A 19258-nucleotide genomic window follows, 5' to 3' on the forward strand; every position below is an offset into this window, starting at 1 on the left:
TTTAAGCTGTTTTTTAGGGTTTTTTGAAAAAAACACCCGAATCCAAAACACACCCGAATCCGACAAAAAAAATTCGGTGAGGTTTTGCCAAAACGCGGTCGAACCCAAAACACGGCCGCGGAACCGAACCCAAAACCAAAACACAAAACCCGAAAAATTTCCGGCGCTCATCTCTAGCCCACTGTAACCTAAGTAGTGCACCTTACATGGCTGCTTTGTCTGATGCTTTCAAGAACACAATAGCCAACTGTGGAAGTGTTGACACAGTGGGTATGCTGTTGGCTCACTGTTCATTTTATCCTTGTACATTATGTCCTTGATTCATGTAATGCTTAATCCTATGTTGTTACCAATGTAGTGTGCCCAAATTGCTTCCTAGCCTGGTGCTCTGTGTAGAATGAAAGAAATGCATGGTTCTGATGATCTTCCCATGTAATTTTATTTTGCTTATTATCGGTCATTATTTGCGGGCACTACCTGTTCTGCCCAGTGTAATCCTATGTAGCACAGCTAAAATGGCTGCCTCACCTAGATCCTTCATGGGGAGGATAAATAATCCTGCAATCGATGATCCAAAATGGCTGCCACAATCTTTGTAGTAATTCCATGATCTCTGTATTTCCTGCTTATCTAAACCCCCACATTGGGGTAAATTTACTGAAGCTTCTAAAACAGAGAATTGGTGTTGTTGGTCATAGCAACCAATCAGATGCTGTCTATCATTTTATAATTTCTCAATTGCCTTTTAGAAAATGATAACTTAATGCAGCTTAATCATGACTGTTCAAAACCTCAATGTTATATAGTAAATAATGATCTATTTATTTTTCTTCTTTAAAGGTGTGATAAAGGATACTGTCATCTTCTTCTGGCTATCTACATTTTGACTTTCCTGACCGGCCTGCCTGCTAACTTGCTGGCCTTCTACGCCTTTTTAGTCAAGGTCCGCAGGAAGCCAACACCAGTGGACATCTTTCTCCTCAACCTGACCATCTCAGATCTTCTCCTGTTGTCCTTCCTTCCTCTGAAGATGATAGAGGCTGCATCTGGCATGATCTGGAATATGGCGGAGGGACTTTGCGCATCGACAGGGTTCTTCTATTACAGCAGCATCTACATCAGTACCCTGTTCCTCACGGCTGTCAGCTTAGAGCGCTACCTGGGCGTGGCCTTTCCTATTAAGTATAAGATCCACCGCAAGCCTAAGTACGCCGTATTTCTAAGCATAATCTTCTGGCTGGTAGCGTGCGCCAATTGCAGCATCGTATACGTCATCCAGTACAAAGTGCCCAACAACAGCACCAAGCAGAACAAGTGCTATGACGACTTCTCCGAATTGCAGCTGTACTATCTGCTCCCTGTGCGATTGGAGTTAGGGGTGGTCCTTTTCTTCATTCCATCCATTATAACGCTTTTCTGCTACATAAACTTCATACGGATTCTGATGTCTCTGCCAAACATCCAAAAGAGACGGAAACACAGAGCCATTGGTTTGGCCATCGCCACGCTTGCCAACTTTTGCATCTGCTTTGTGCCCTACAACATATCCCATATTGTTGGATTTATACAAAAGAAGAGTCCGGACTGGAGAGTGTACGCCCTGCTATTTAGCACTTTCAACGCAACTTTGGACCCGGTCATCTTCTATTTCACCTCGACGGCAGTGCAGAACACGTTCTTTGACTTTTTGTCGGCCATCTTAGTAAAGCTGAGGAAGGTTTGCCCAGGTAAGACGTTTTGCCCCCCTCCGTCTCATCCTTCATTTAATAACAGCAATCGAGATGGGTCCTCCACTTTGCAGTCGCTATAACATCTCACAGGACTTAGCTACAGTGTTTTTGGGGGAACCTATATTTTCCATCAATGAAGAACCATAACACAGTTCCAGAAGCTCAGGGATATCCATATCTTCTGCTGGAATCAAAACGTAGAAAGACATTCTTATTTATTGGAAATAATGACAATGATACCTTCAGGGTTGGATTCAGGGCCACATGGGCCTGGGGCTGAAAAGGATCAAGGACCTACTGTGAGCTATGACTAATGGTATGTGGGTGTGGCCAGTGTCATATGGGTTTGGCCATTGCTATGTTGGTGTGTACACCCTCCCCCACTATCTGCCACAATGTTTCCCCAATAACGTAAAAAGCATAGAATTGCTTAATTTGTGATGCACATAGAAATGCAATTTTAATACAATTGCTGGCCAACTGTGTGGCCAGTTGGGTGGCCGGTACCACTATGCTGTCATGATAAAGGGCCTGTTTTTAAGTGGAGGTCTGGAGCCAGTGTCGGACTGGAGCATGAGGGGGCCCACCGATGGAATGCAGTGATAGGGGCCCATACTTAAGGGTGTGGCTAGCCTACAACGGGGTTTGGCCAGCCTCCACAGAAATGCACAATTGTCTTGTGCAGTGTAATGCAACATATCTACCATGTATAATTCAGTGCACAGTCTGGAACCTGATCCCTAGAGGAAGGAGTGGGCACTCAGTCAGTGGGGCCTACCGGTGGTTTCCCCTGTACCCCTGTGGGCCAGTCTGACCCTGTCTGGAGCCCTTGTCTGGTCTTTCCCATTGTTTATCTGGCCCTGCATAGCTTGAGAAACGGTAGAACTCTAATGTAAAAGTTCAATCTGGTGGAACAAATGTATTTATTTTAATGTTTTGTACATTTGTGCAGATCTGTTAGCCCTGTGGTCAGCCACAAAAGTGACCGTGGCGCCAAAAAGGGACAGAGTTCAGATTAACAGTGAAGAAGAGCTATGGTTGAAAGTGGCTGGTGGTTTCATATTTCCTGTCTGAAACGCCCGTCGGCGGTGTCTGCATTGGTATTGACAGCTACTGCCTTACAATATGCATGCGCCTGCACTTTCCCCATCGGCAGCTAGAATAATTATGCTGTACCTTATGCATCAACGGTTCCCCAAACCTTAGATTGTAAGCTCACTCGGGATGGACCGTCTTTACCTTCTTTTTCTAGTCATTGCGTGTCATTTGTTTGTGTCCTGATCATCTCAGTGTCAGTGCGTTATAGATAACAGCTATTCATAACAATAGTTAATCTAGTTTCCCTCAGCACACCTATAGGTGCAGCTAATAAAATGTCTACGATAAGAACACCATCACCTAAAACACTAACATTGTGTTTTGGATGATATTTTATGAGTTCAAAGAGAAAGCTTACTATAATAGGGGGAGATGTATCGAGCCTTGGGGAGAGATAACGTGGAGAGAGATAAAGTACAAGCCAATTTCTTAGGGCCCAGTACCCTGGTGCACCTGGATATGATAGAACAAGCCAGATAGATCAGACCCATAAATAAGATGTTGGGAGGAACTATTTTGAAGGCGAAAAAAAAAAAGGAATTCTAGAACAAGGGACACAAAGTTGAATTGGATTCAGAAAGTCTAAAAGTTAACAGAAGGAAAAACTTTTTCTTTACAGAAAGAGCGTTAGAGCCACGAAACGGTGTCCCAGCCTTGGTGGTGGGGTCTCATACAGTGGGCCGGATGTAATGAAATCCGAGTTGGCCAGAGGTGCGGGTTCCTGGCCAAACTCGGATGTTTTTTAAAGCAGCAATCGTTTACAAGGCATAGTTTTGCCACTTTAAAAAATAGTTCCCAGTAAATTAATTCAAGGAGGCATGGGACAAGCATGTGATTAAAAATGTGATTATTGTTGGGCTACGACTTTTGAACTGAAAATAATAGGAAGACAAATAACAAAAATGCAAAACAAGTTGTCCTATTGGTTCATTCATGTCGTCCAGTTATATACTATGTAATATGGAAGGGGCATCGCACAAATCGGATCAATCCCTGTCCTTGTCTTTTTATGATCACCACTTATTCAAATGACTGTAGTCAAAATCAAGTATATGTGCAAGGAATACACGCATCGCTCCCGACATAAAACTAGCATGACCTGTATGGACTCAAGCTCAGAGATAATGTGGTCCAAGTTACAGTATACCGAGAGTGGCGCAATAGCAGAAAGTGATCGTTAAGGTATAATAACTCACTCTTAGTTTCAGGAGTCTGGGGGAGATGTACTAAGATTTGGAGAGGGATAAAGTGGAGAGAGATAAATTACCAACCCAACTGTCACTTTTTGAACACATGGCAGTTACGAGCTGATTGGTTGGTAGTTTATCTCTCTCCACTTTATCACGCTCCAGGGCTTAGTTAGTACATCTCCCCTAAATACGTTATATACACTTTAGGAACCTGTTCATCAGGAAAGCCTGTGACTGTTACATGGCAGGTAGCCATAAAAATGGATAATTTAATAATGTAGCAGAGGCACAGATCGTCTTACCCTCAGTGACAGTCCTGGGGATTTAAGATGTTAGTGACCCCATGTCTCAGAGTTTACCAGCTGACTCAGCAGGGCCGGTTCAAGGGCGTTCTGCGCCCCGGGCAGGAAAAGGGGCGTGGCATAATACAGGGGGCGTGGTCAGTTACGCCCCCTGTACATTGCTAGCGCCGCTTGAATGCTGAGCGGTGCGTGATGACGTCATCGCGCACCGCACAGCAAAAGGTCCTCTCCACGAAGGGAAACTAGACGCTATGCGTCTAGTTCCCTTCGTGGAGAGGACCTTTGCTGTGCGGTGTGCGATGACGTCATCGCGCACCGCTCAGCAAAGTTACTCTCCACGAAGGGAAACTAGACTCATAGCGTCTAGTTCCCTTCACAGGAGGCGGACGGGGATGGCAGTGGGCAGCGGAGGCGGACGGGAGACACAGCGGGCAGCAGTGGCGGATCTTGCCATGGTGCGGCGCCCTCCGGATGGCGCCAGCGCCCTCCGGAAGGCGGCGCCCCGGGCAAAAGTCCTGCTTGCCCGTGGCAAGATCCTGCAATTACATTTCTCGTGTTCTGTATACTAAATACACTTTTCCCTCGCCAATGTACTCATATTTGTGTTCCCGAGGCTTTAGAAATTAATATTACATATCTGGAACATATTGGCAATAATCTCGCTTAAACTCCAGATTCAAAGCCACATGATGTAACCCACACCCAGTTCTGTGAACGCTGCCATTACATTGTGACAGATTGGATTCATGTTTTATTTGCACTTTTCTTTTGATTAACCATCAATAACTTTCACTAAGTTCAATAGCAATGTATAATATATATTTCCACATCCTTTGTCATATGGTAATGTTACGTCTATACTTTATGTTACAAGATACCGTTTTCATGTTGGATCAAATGCGTTTTTAAATATAGTAAATGTGTATATACCATAAAAAGTTTTTTTGGTGCTTTTTGCACACAGGAAGTTTACGTATTAAACAATTTCAATGTCTGCTGATCTACAAACCCAACATCTCAGACCATAGAGTAAATTAGTTTGGATTTCGTATTAACCGCACGTGCATATGCCAGTACTTCAGTATCAGTCGTACAGGAGGGAGAGTTTCACCAGGGCTTCCGGATATTTCCGGATTACTAAATAGGCAAAGTAGGCACCGGCCTATGGGCCCTGCACCTTAGGGGCCCCGCGACAACGGATCAAAATAATATTGATTTGATCTTGAAAGAAAATTACAATCAAGTTTTCTTAATCTCAAAGAAACAAAAACTTTACATTAAAGACTCTATAGAGAAAATACTGAATTAATGTCATGTTACCATTAACAACTAAAGTACATAAACCACAGACATCAGATTCACATTACAGTTTCCAGGTTGTAGACTGTTGGTTGGTACTATTAAAAACATATTAGGGATTTTACGAGGGAGGTCCCCCGAGATTTCAACTGCCTAGGGGTCCCCACAGGGTATTGCTCCCAGAGGATCCCCGCTATGGTAAATTGCATCATTACGGTGTTTATTGTTGCCTCATTTAGTGATACAGTACATTATAATAGTTACAGCTGGTCCACTGCCACCAAGGATAAATAGACCCCCCAAGAATGGGAGTCAGATCTGATATGCATGGTTCAGTCTAGATGACTTGTGTACCATGCCTTAAGGTGGGTACACACTAACAGATATATCTGCAGATCAATTGATCTGCAGATATATCTATGGACGGATCGAGCAGTGTGTTCAGTATACACACTGCTCGATCCGTCGGGGACTGACGTCATGAATTGGGCGGGCGTGTACACACGCCCGCCCAGTTCACCTGTCAATCACAGCCGGCCGCCGCAGCATGTGTACGGGCGGTCGGCCCACCACCCCGTACACACACAGCGACGTGCCAATATATCGGTAGATATATTGGCCGTCGGCTGTGCTGCGCGGCCGACGCGATACGTCTGTGAACGACGGAGTTCACAGACGTATCGGTTGTACACACTGGCCGACGGTCCCGCGATATATCGGCTGTTCAGGAGAACGGCCGATATATCGACCAGTGTGTACGGGCCTTTATTATATCATGTTCAACTATTTATTTAAAAAAATATTATAAACATATGATTAATAATTGTTTATTGAAAAGAAGCACAGTTCTTTTTGCAAAAGAAGACCTGTTATAAACACACTTTGTTGGTAACACCATATAGGAAAAAGTGGAGTAAATGAATATATTGTTCACTAGGATCTAGTGATATTCCTAAAATAACACTTGCCTACCTGCCGGCAATGTGTGGGAGATTCCCGAATTCTGTGGAGATCTCACTGACTCCCGGGAGAACAGGGAACCTCCTTCATTCCTAGGGAAGTGGGTGGGATTGGTGCTGTTATGGAGCAAATTGCATTGCCATGCCCCCTGCACTCACCTCTTGTACATATAAAGCATGACTGTGGCTTAATCGTTTGCCAGGAGCTAGCGGCACGGAACGCTTACCCACACTGCGAGTAGGCAATCGGTGCACTTTACAAAACCCTAATACAAATGTTTTATTTGAAAAGGCCTAAGACAAAGCGTAACTCATTGTACTTATGTGCGTATTGTGCAATGCTACTGACTGGACTTTTGAAAGCTACTGTATTTATGTGCAAAAACGTCATGTGGTAATGTACTATAGATGTTACATTATATACGATGTTATTCTGAATGTGACATTGTGTAATGCAAAATAAAGACTGTTTTCTAGATAAATGCTTTTCTGTCTTTTATTTGTGTCTAGAAAATATCTGAATTTATTCAATACAAAGACACTAATACCCTTTTCAGACAGAAATCCTGGCTTTCACCAGGCATTTCAGTGCCGGGTCGTTTTGCCGGTCTCTGTCTGACTCCCTCCCTTGGCCCCCTTTCACACAAAGAAGCAAATTACCAGGTCAAGAATCTCTAGCCAGTAATTTTTGGATATTTTGTCTTTGTGAAAGGGTCAACCCAGGTAGAAATTCCTGGGTCTCTGACACTGGTAAATTCCTGGGTGGAAGTCCCGGGAATTTCAACCTGGGTTGCCCCTTTCACACAAAAAAAGGACCAGTGTTTATCAGCAAATTACCGGGTAGAATTGCTTAACTTTCTGTGTGAAAGCGGTATAAGGGGCAGATTCAATTGCCGTCTGGAAATTTTAAAAACCCTGAGGCGCTGGGTTTTGTTATTCAATTAGGGGACTGAAAATGGGACCTATGCCCCTCCCCCCTCCAGGGACTAATTAAGCAACTAGAAGTTTCCAATTAGCTTAATCAGTCTGTAAGTACTCACCTTCCAAGACAGTGTCTTCTGCATACAGTGTCGGGATACGGAACTTCTGCAGCAGCAGTGAGTATGTAATGAGCAGCCGTTGCACCTACCAGCAGCCCCACAGTGCTATGAGGTGTGTACAGGATAGCTGACTATACTCAGGGAGTGACAGGCAGATGAAGGCAGCAGCCCGAGCTACTGACCAGGAACCAGGAACTAATGGTGAGACAAGTTGTACTGGCAATGTGCTAGTGAACTTGGGGAACTTAAATAGGGCACTTAAAGCACAGAGGGCCCGGTAAGATCATGTAAACAGCTGATATCCAGGGTTTGGAGCAGAGTGATCAGGTGATGAGAGACAACATGGTAGCACCTTTGCCGTACTGTATGTCAGGAAACGCTGTCACCTGGAATCCATGATTGAAAGGACATGCAGAATCTGGACTGCGGGATCATGCCAAGAGGAATAGTGACAGCACTGGATGAGGTAAGCGGATTTGGAGAACCACAATGTGACACCTTGTATTTGAAATGACAAAATAAAGTAAAATTTATTTCAAATGCCCCGAACACAGGAGCCCTACAAAAAGCTTGTATAATGAGGTAACAATTTCAGACTGAAGTACGCCAGTTGCGTACGCACCAGCAGAGTCAGCCATATTGTGGAAGATTATTAGTCTTTATATCGTGAGATGAACCAACATTGGAGAGTGAATCCCATTGATTCACGAAAAATGCAGGCTTCTTCAACTTACTGCCTCAGTCATGTCACCGGCTCCTTGGCTGCAGTCTCAGGAATACTGGGTCTGTTCAAAACTTTGTAGCCTCTGTTGTGTGTAGGTTGCACATGTGCATTAGCGTAAGGCAGGGAAATATCTAGGCAGCAAAAAATAATAATAATTATGTATATTTATTTTTGCCCATTTTTTTTTCTTTACTGTTTCCGTAGAAACTGCCCCAGCAGAGAAGGAGTTAATGCCACAGAGAACACAAACCTTTAGAATGAATTTGTGTTTTCTCTATAAATATACAGGTTGAGTATCCCATATCCAAAATGCTTGGGACCAGAGGTATTTTGGATATCGGATTTTTCCGTATTTTGGAATAATTGCACACCATAATGAGATATCATGGTGATGGGACCCAAGTCTAAGCACAGAATGCATTTATGTTTCACATACACCTTATACACACAGCCTGAAGGCAATTTTAGACAATATTTTTAATAACTTTGGGGTACATTTACTAAGCAGTGATAAGAGCGGAGAAGTGAGCCAATGGAGAAGTGCCCATGGCAAACAATCAGCACTGAAGTAACATCTATAATTTGCATACTATAAAATGATACAGAGCTGCTGATTGGTTGATGGGGAAATTTCTCAACTTTCTCACTTCTCCGTTCTTATCACTGCTTAGTAAATGTACCCCTAAGTGAATTAGTGATGTGCACCGGGCATTTTTCGGGTTTTGTGTTTTGGTTTTGGATTCGGTTCCGCGGCAGTGTTTTGGATTCGGACGCGTTTTGGCAAAACCTCCGTGAAAATTTTTTTGTCGGATTCCGGTGTGTTTTGGATTCGGGTGGTTTTTTACAAAAAACCCTCAAAAACAGCTTAAATCATAGAATTTGGGGGTCATTTTGATCCCATAGTATTATTAACCTCAATAACCATAATTTCCACTCATTTCCAGTCTATTCTGAACACCTCACACCTCACAATATTATTTTTAGTCCTAAAATTTGCACCAAGGTCGCTGGATGACTAAGCTAAGCGACCCAAGTGGCTGACACAAACACCTGGCCCATCTAGGAGTGGCACTGCAGTGTCAGACAGGATGGCAGATTAAAAAAAATAGTCCCCAAACAGCACATGATGCAAAGAAAAAAAGAGGCGCAATGAGGTAGCTGTGTGACTAAGTTAAGCGACCTAAGTGGCCGACACAAACACCTGGCCCATCTAGGAGTGGCACTGCAGTGTCAGACAGGATGGCAGATTAAAAAAATAGTCCCCAAACAGCACATGATGCAAAGAAAAAAAGAGGTGCACCAAGGTCGCTGTGTGACTAAGCTAAGCGACCCAAGTGGCCGACACAAACACCTGGCCCATCTAGGAGTGTCACTGCAGTGTCAGACAGGATGGCAGATTTAAAAAATAGTCCCCAAACAGCACATGATGCAAAGAAAAAAAGAGGTGCAATGAGGTAGCTGTGTGACTAAGCTAAGCAACCCAAGTGGCCGACACAAACACCTGGCCCATCTAGGAGTGTCACTGCAGTGTCAGACAGGATGGCAGATTAAAAAAATAGTCCCCAAACAGGACATGATGCAAAGAAAAAAAGAGGCGCAATGAGGTAGCTGTGTGACTAAGCTAAGCGACCCAAGTGGCCGACACAAACACCTGGCCCATCTAGGAGTGGCACTGCAGTGTCAGACAGGATGGCAGATTAAAAAGAATAGTCCCCAAACAGCACATGATGCAAAGAAAAAAAGAGGCGCAATGAGGTAGCTGTGTGACTAAGTTAAGCGACCTAAGTGGCCGACACAAACACCTGGCCCATCTAGGAGTGGCACTGCAGTGTCAGACAGGATGGCAGATTAAAAAAATAGTCCCCAAACAGCACATGATGCAAAGAAAAAAAGAGGTGCACCAAGGTCGCTGTGTGACTAAGCTAAGCGACCCAAGTGGCCGACACAAACACCTGGCCCATCTAGGAGTGTCACTGCAGTGTCAGACAGGATGGCAGATTTAAAAAATAGTCCCCAAACAGCACATGATGCAAAGAAAAAAAGAGGTGCAATGAGGTAGCTGTGTGACTAAGCTAAGCAACCCAAGTGGCCGACACAAACACCTGGCCCATCTAGGAGTGTCACTGCAGTGTCAGACAGGATGGCAGATTAAAAAAATAGTCCCCAAACAGGACATGATGCAAAGAAAAAAAGAGGCGCAATGAGGTAGCTGTGTGACTAAGCTAAGCGACCCAAGTGGCCGACACAAACACCTGGCCCACCTAGGAGTGGCACTGCAGTGTCAGACAGGATGGCAGATTTAAAAAATAGTCCCCAAACAGCACATGATGCAAAGAAAAAAGAGGTGCAATGAGGTAGCTGTGTGACTAAGCTAAGCGACCCAAGTGGCCGACACAAACACCTGGCCCATCTAGGAGTGGCACTGCAGTGTCAGACAGGATGGCAGATTTAAAAAATAGTCCCCAAACAGCACATGATGCAAAGAAAAAAAGAGGCACAATGAGGTAGCTGTGTGACTAAGCTAAGCGACCCAAGTGGCCGACACAAACACCTGGCCCATCTAGGAGTGGCACTGCAATGTTCTAGCGAGAGGATGAGTGCTTCCATCCTCATGTGAATCCGACCACTTGACATGAACATAGGCCAGGGCCTCAGCCGTTCCATGCCACTCCGTGTCGTAAATGGCGTATTGGCAAGTTTATGCTTCTCATCAGACGCTTTTACTTTTGATATTTGGGTCATTTTACTGAACTTTTGTTTTTTGGATTTTACATGCTCTCTACTATGACATTGGCATTGGCCTTGGCAGACGACGTTGATGGCATTTCATCGTCTCGGCCATGACTAGTGGCAGCAGCTTCAGCACGAGGTGGAAGTGGATCTTGATCTTTCCCTATTTTACCCTCCACATTTTTGTTCTCCATTTTTTAATGTGTGGAATTATATGCCAGTAATATATCAATAGCAATGGCCTACTGTACCACACTGCTATATATTATATACTGGTGGTCAGCAAAATTATGCACTGTCCTCCTACTATATATATACTGCGCAAAACTTAAATGCACCACAGGTATGGATGGATAGTATACTTGACGACACAGAGGTAGGTAGAGCAGTGGACTACTGTACCGTACTGCTATATATTATATACTGGTGGTCAGCAAAATTATGCACTGTCCTCCTACTATATATATACTGCGCAAAACTTAAATGCACCACAGGTATGGATGGGATAGTATACTTGACAACACAGAGGTAGGTAGAGCAGTGGACTACTGTACCGTACTGCTATATATTATATACTGGTGGTCAGCAAAATTATGCACTGTCCTCCTACTATATATATACTGCGTAAAACTTAAATGCACCACAGGTATGGATGAATAGTATAATTGACGACACAGAGGTAGGTAGAGCAGTGGACTACTTTACCGTACTGCTATATATTATATACGGGTGGTCAGCAAAATTATGCACTGTCCTCCTACTATATACATACTGTGCAAAACTTAAATGCACCACAGGTATGGATGGATAGTATACTTGACGACACAGAGGTAGGTAGAGCAGTGGACTACTGTACCGTACTGATATAATACTGGTGGTCACTGGTCAAAATTCTGCACTGTCCTACTATATACTACAATGCAGCACAGATATGTAGCGTTTTTCAGGCAGAGAACGTATAATACTGGTGGTCACTGGTCAGCAAAACTCTGCACTGTCCTCCTACTATATAATACTGGTGGTCCCCAGTCCCCACAATAAAACACACTGAGTACAGATATTTGCAGCACACTGAGCACAGATATGGAGTGTTTTTCAGGCAGAGAACGTAGATATTTGCAGCACACTGAGCACAGATATTTGCAGCAAACTGAGCACAGATATTTGCAGCACACTGAACACAGAAACTGAGAGAACGCCAGCCACGTCCTCTCACTATCATCTCCAATGCACGAGTGAAAAATGGCGGCGATGCGCTGCTCCTTATATAGAATACGAATCTCGCGAGAATCCGACAGCGGGATGATGACGTTCGGGCGCGCTCGGGTTAACCGAGCAAGGCGGGAAGATTCGAATCTGCCTCGGAACCGTGTAAAAAGGGTGAAGTTCGGGGGGGTTCGGATCCCGAGGAACCGAACCCGCTCATCACTAAAGTGAATTAAACAAAGTGTGTGTACATTCACACAGTTCATTTATGCTTCATATACACATTATACACACAGCCTGAAGGTCATTTAATACAATATTTTTTATTCTTGTGTATTAAACAAAGTTTGAGTACATTGAGCCACAGAAAACAAAGGTTTCACTATCTCAGTCTCACTCAAAAAAATCCGTATTTCGGAATATTCCATATTTCGGAATATGTGGATATGGGATACTCAACCTGTATTTTATTGCAGGGAAGTTGTCAGAATACTCAACCACAGTGTTTGCTGAGATAACCTATTTTGTAGGTCAAGTGGATGCTTTGATCAGAAACATTGTATCTGGCACCATACAGGACCTGGGAACACATTGCCTCTTTCACTATTTGTTTTGTCGATGATTGTCTGAGATGTTACTGTATGTGATGTGAATGTGAAACCTTTATGTGTGGTCTACAGAAATTCCCAATTGACCACGTTTCCTTCTCTTTGCCCCAATATTTCTTACACAGTAACTGTTCACCTTATATGGGAGTCACAATGTTGTCTGAGTCCCAGGCAGTAGGGAATGATAGATATAATTGACATACTGTAATAACATGAATAAGGCTTAATTAAAATAAATCTAATGATAAACAACACTTCGCAAATGTTTTACTATAAGTTATAAATTCACTGAAAACAAAAGGCTACTTATGCTAAAATACAGGAGGGGAGCGTGTGAGGCGCCCAGACAGTTATCCCCCTCCCCTTTACTCCCCACACCCCAGCAGCACCCAGACCCACAGGCTCCTCCCCCTGCATTCACTTCCAACACCCCTGCAGTATCCAGTCAGGGATCCGGTCTCTAGGTCGACCACTATTGGTCGACTTGGTTTCTAGGTCGACATGGTTTCTAGGTTGACAGGGACTCTAGGTCGACATGTTCTAGGTCGACATGACAAAAGGTCGACATGAGTTTTTTTACATTTTTATTTTAATATTTTGAACGTTTTCATACTTTACGATCCAAGTGGACTACGATTGGGGACGGTAACCTGCCTGAAGCATGGTGAGGGGACAAGGTGCACTAATTGGGGTTCCCGGTCACTGTACGGAGAAAAACGACACCAAAAAAAGTGAAAAACTTGTGTCGACCATATGTCATGTCGACCTAGAACATGTTGACCTAGAAACCATGTCGACCTACTTACTGTCGACCAATAGTGGTCGACCTAGACACTGTCGACCTAAGTTTGGTCGACCCTACATACCAAACCCATCCAGTCACAACCACCTCCACATTCACTACTAACACCCCAGCAGCATCCAGACACTCAACCCCCCCTCCTCTTTACTCCCAACACCTAAGTAGCACCAAGACACACATGCCCCCCCTCTCCCCCAAATTCACTTCCAACACCCCAACAGCACCAGACTCCCTCCCCCCTTCCCCTACATTCACCCCAAAACTTACCTACTGTGGGGATTTTGTGGTTAGTCCATTGTGCTCCTGGAAGAGTAAAGGGAGGTACTCACGGAGCGATCACTGCTTAAAATCTAAGCAATCTGACTAGATTGCTTAGATTTTAAGCATGATCTCTCCGTGTGTACCCCCTACAGCGATAGCGATGCGCAGCCCCGCACATCGCTATTGCTGGTGCTAGATTGGCCAATCTAGCAGGTCGCTCATTTCACCCGCTGAGCGCCCCTCCCCCCCCCCCCCCCCTCCCGTCTCCCCCCGCACACTCAGCACACATCGTGCTGTGCTGAGCGGTGGGAGAGATGTGTGCTGAGCGGTTCGCTCAGCACACATCTCTCCCAAATCGGCCCGTGAGTACTGGCCTTTACTATTTCTCTCACATCCATTTTACCCACAGCACTTAGCTACAAAATAAAAAAAAAATATATATATATATTTTTTATTTATACTATGGCGGCTTATGTTATTGTGAACCGCACAGCTTGTGTGCATATTATAGTCCCTGACTCTGATCCAGTACCTAAATATTTGAATGCAGATGGGTCCACATTTATCTTAACTTCTCTGCTGCACCTAGGCACACCATGGCTTATTTACATAAATCCTTCATCTATTGTTCTCAGCTGCAATACAATACAGAGAACAATACAGCAGGGGATTAAGTCATTACAGAAGGGATTCATTCTGATTGACCTGGCTCAGTTAATCCTATTAAAGGCCAAGATAAACGTGGACCCATCTGTATATAATGGATCATATTAAGTTCTCAGCCCTAAATACGTTGGAATTTGAAAGCCTAAATGTGGACTATCTCTCCATAAACTTTCCTTTGTCTCTCCTGTTTAGCACAGAGTGATGTTTATAAGGATCTCTGCAACCAAATACAACTGAGCACACGTAACCTTTTCTGTAGGAAAGAGAAATTATTAATGAAGCAGAAAACAAATCCAGGAATGAACAGAAACATATGAAGACACTCATGACGAGTAACAAATATATTAAACATGAACAATATCATTTCGTTTATTGGGATATTTTGGAACAGCCAGATAGGAAGCAGACAGGCACAATACTGGTCAGTCCTGTTGGTTGTTTTACTATTGATGTGACTGGTTTGCAATGCTTCTAGTTTGGGGCGAGCACACATTTGGTGCAAATTGCGCCTAATCAAAAAACCATTATAATGCTGGAAGGTCACATGGTCACGTGGAATAGGAAATCATGTGATACAAGTGGAAATGATACCGATATTCCTCTTCGTGTGACACGGTACTTCTCTGGTTTGTGGAATTAGAAAACAGTCCTGGCGCAGTAAACTAACTTTCACGGATGGAATCACAGCTCGTTCACGATATGTGTCAGGAAGTTTGGTCCGCTCCGTGGCATCATGCTGCTCATTTACTATTTGTTCCCCTTTTTTGAAAAGTTAGCTAAGCAAATTGTCTCACAGATATACAGATGCCTGCAGACCAAGGAACAGATAGGCTTACCTATCCTGGTGTCATCTCTAGCATTTCCCATGGAGTATAAAGGATGTCCAGACCTAGCAAACTTTGCTAGGTGATTGTTCATTTTAGTTTGTCCCTGATCACTGTGTGTACCTGACCCTTTAACACTCTTTGTACCGAACAGACACTTGTTTTTTCTAATTGCTCTCTATTGCCTTTCCCAGTATTGTTAACACATGCCTGCAAGTCTACCAATCCTATGGATTTGCTTAGAGTACGCTTCTTCTTAACCCCCTATACCACATTACCTGCATATGTGCCAGACCCTTGAACCATGGTTCTTCCAACTCCCATGTTACAGTATTGCACACAAATATTGGACTGTATTTAAAACTTTATCAGGGGCTGGAGCTCATGAACTTGGAACCACTTCTGCCCCAGGGGACCAGGGGTCCTTGGACACTTATTATACTGGGAAAGTACAGATGGTAGGAGCAGTTTAAATAGGGATCGCTAGCAGTGGATTGTACGTGTGAGTCATGTGAGCGTAGAGACTCTGTGTACCAGTCCAGCTGACCTTAGGCAGGATGGTGATGCCCTTGCTGCACCAGACTGCAGCTAAAGGTGAATCCTGACATGACTGGTTAGGTGACATGTGCAAACCTGTGAACCGGCAGTGCCAAGTAGGGTAAGAAGCAGGGGTGGTTTCAGAGGTGGGGCTGCAGCACAGTCCAAAATTCAAATAGGTGAGCCACACCAACTGCCCCCTTCCCCCCCAAACACTGCCAAACATCACCGGCCAGGACTCACTGGCAGTTGATGTAACTCCCCTATTTGAATTTTGAACTGCGCTGCAGCCCCACCTCTGTACCTGCCCCTGGTAGGAAGGTTTCAGTAGCAGCTTTGCGACAATTACATACCTGTAGAAATTATTTTAGAGATGAATTTATCTCATTCCTGTCCGATTCTCCCTCTTAAATCTCCAGTGGGTAAAGGAAATGGCATCAATAAAGAAAAAGTAAAATAATAATGATTAAATTGGTCCGTGTCTCTACTAAGTCACCTACACAGTGCAAAAGATTGTGTCACATGATCTACATGACTGATATATTTGTTCAGATGCTAATTACTCACGCAAAATATATATGGTATAGAGCAGAGGTTCTCAAACTCGGTCCTCGGGAGCCCACACAGTACATGTTTTGCAGGTCTCTTCACTGAATCGCAAGTGAAATAATTAGCTCCACCTGTGGACCTTTTAAAATGTGTCGGTGAGTAATGAATACACCTGTGCACCTGCTGGGTTACCTGCAAAACATGCACTGTGTGGGCTCCCGAGGACCGAGTTTGAGAACCTCTGGTATAGAGATTAGAAATTAAAAATAAATAAATAAATAAATAAATACATTTTACCTGACTCAAGAATTCATCAGAATTCATGTTCCCTGTTTCTACAAAATGTGCTGCCGTGAGATCTATTACTTCAATATTAATAACAACAGCCTCTATTAGAATCTAAATTCATCTGTATAACCAACCTAATCATTTGCAATAGTGAAATCATCAGTAACACCAGTGCCAACTCTACACAATACTAATTGTGTTTTCAAAATAAGCGTTTATTCTGCGTACTGTTGATTAACTACGGATGTACAGTTCTTGTCTAACCGTGGAATATTTAATGGCTTGTAAATTGTGTGCACACAGTTTGCATAGTGCAATGGGCGGCAGTTGTACTGTGTACTTTTGCCTTTCCAATATTGCAGAACAGATGAGGAGATACTATTATTACAGATCTACTATTGTCTGCTGTGAGACAAAGCAGGTTTCTCTGCAAGTCTAAGCAAATCATTCCGTGATATAGGGGCGTAACTATCTATTAAAGTGGAATTGCGGGAAATCCCTGGAAAAATCTATGTGTTCTCAGAATTTCAGAAGAGGGGGCCACAGCAGATCTCTCTGCTATATGATGCTGAGGGGTCTATTCATGAAGCAGTGAACAGAGTGGGGAAGGGAGCCTGTGGAGAAGTTGCCCATGGCGACCAATCAGCTGCTTCGTGCAATTGTATAGTATGCTAATTCTAAATGTTACTTCAATGCTGTTTGGTTGCCATAGGCAACTTCTCCACTGGTTAACTTCTCCACACTTTTCACTGTTTCATGAATATACCCCATGTGGGATGCTAAAATGCTGGATTTACCAATGTCCGGAATGTGAGTTGGAATATGTGTGTACAACTGTCGGTGGAATGTTAGAATATACTGTAGGTACTGTACACACCAACGGATGCCTTGAGACAAGGAACACCCCAGTAGTTAACCAGTGCGGTGGTCTGTTCAGCAGTAATGTGATTAGTACAGACCTACTCACATTTAGTTCTATACAGACTCTTGGCATGGAGTGGAGCCTGAGCGGACCATGCAAGTCACCAACCAGTGACTGTATCAGGGTAACAGGATGGAAGTGGTATCAGCATCTCTGAGAGCATCGTGGATAGTAGTAACCGCAGGGTCTCACTGAGCTATGTGGAAGATGCCCATCGTGTGTGATAAAGAAGATCTACATTCATTAGGTCTACAGTCATTAGGCCTACAGTCATTCGGCCGACCACATATGGTCAACAGACACAAGCTTGACATGGAGAAGGGGTCGACATATGACAGGTCGACACTGGAAAAGGTCTACAGGTACAATAGGGTGACAAGGTCAAAAGGTCGACATGAGAATGATCAATACAAAAAAATGTCAACACTCTTTTTGGGGGGGTTAGTGTGGATAGTTTGTTCATTTGGGTCCACCATTTGTAGATACGCATCCCCTCGCAGACTGGCTATGCTCGCCACGCTTAGGGCGCGGTGTCATGCTTCGCTTGCCACAAGGTTACTAAAGGTTATGATTCGTGACATGGATAGTCAAGACAGAAACAAGTCCAAAAACATGAAAAAACAAAAACAAAAATTTGTCGACCATATGAACCTGTCAAGTTTTTGAACCTGTCGTCCTTTTCCAGTGTTGACCTTTTGTTCATGTCGACCTTTTGGCAGTTGACTATATGGGGTCGACCTAAGGACTGTCGACCTAATGTATGTTGACCTAAAGTCCGGATCCCATGTCCTTTTCCCACTGTGGTGCTCTGACACAGTGACAGGTGCATCACATGCGCAGTAGTATGGTCGGTGGCCATCTTGGCTAGAGATTGAAGCCTCAATAAAGGAACTAATATGAAGAGTGCTCAGTAGCACTCTCCAGCTAGAACATTTGCAACATTTACTGGATTGGGATAAATAGGACCCATAGAGTCACTGGCAGGCCTTTTCTCTTCTACTCCATTTCCTGCCTACAACTCCATGTTTGTATATATATATATATATATATATATATATATAGTGCTTGAAGTGGGCCGGTATACACCGTTATGGCATTCCGGCGCTTCGAGCACTGATCCACCCCCCCATCGCCGCTGCTGACTTCCGTGCTGCCAATCAGAGCTGTAAAACCGGCAGCCAAACAGAAGCAGCCGCTCCTGATTGGCTGCCTGTCCGCTGCAGATTCCAGATGGTGGCGGTCAGAGGGACCTCACTGCCGCTGCACCGAAGGTCTACTTCTCACCGCCGCCACCACCCATGGTCTCCTTCTCACCGCCGCTGCCCATGGGCTCCTCCGCCGCCACCCACAGCCGCCTCCTCACCGCCACCGACTACACCTCTGCACAGCCATCAACCACAGCCCCCTCCGCACGTCCGCTGCTCATCTCATTAGGTAATGTTCCCCTGCTTCCCTATGCCCCTGTCACTCTCGTTCTTGCTGTCACTCTCCCTGTCCCTGCTGTCACTCTCTCTCTCCCTGTC

The 19258-nt window shown here is 44.3% G+C and overlaps 1 protein-coding gene across 1 annotated transcript; it reads left to right on the plus strand.

Moving 5' to 3' along the window:
- The first annotated feature begins 515 nt into the window (after positions 1–515).
- Positions 516–1814, plus strand: LOC134966973 (free fatty acid receptor 2-like). The gene is made up of 2 exons (XM_063943982.1): positions 516–544; positions 865–1814. Exons 1-2 carry the CDS (start codon positions 516–518, stop codon positions 1808–1810), a joined length of 975 nt encoding a protein of 324 aa, XP_063800052.1. The 3' UTR covers positions 1811–1814.
- Positions 1815–19258: the final 17444 nt, after the last annotated feature.

Source organism: Pseudophryne corroboree, chromosome 10 (genome assembly GCF_028390025.1).
Source record: "Pseudophryne corroboree isolate aPseCor3 chromosome 10, aPseCor3.hap2, whole genome shotgun sequence".
In the NCBI taxonomy this organism is placed as follows: Eukaryota; Metazoa; Chordata; class Amphibia; order Anura; family Myobatrachidae; genus Pseudophryne; species Pseudophryne corroboree.

Excerpts from the sequence above, each read along its gene's own strand:
- LOC134966973 (XM_063943982.1), top strand. The coding sequence starts at position 516 with ATGGCTGCCTCACCTAGATCCTTCATGGG. Across the intron at positions 545-864 it reads TCACCTAGATCCTTCATGGG|TCTTCTGGCTATCTACATTT; the intron begins GAGGATAAATAA and ends ATACTGTCATCT.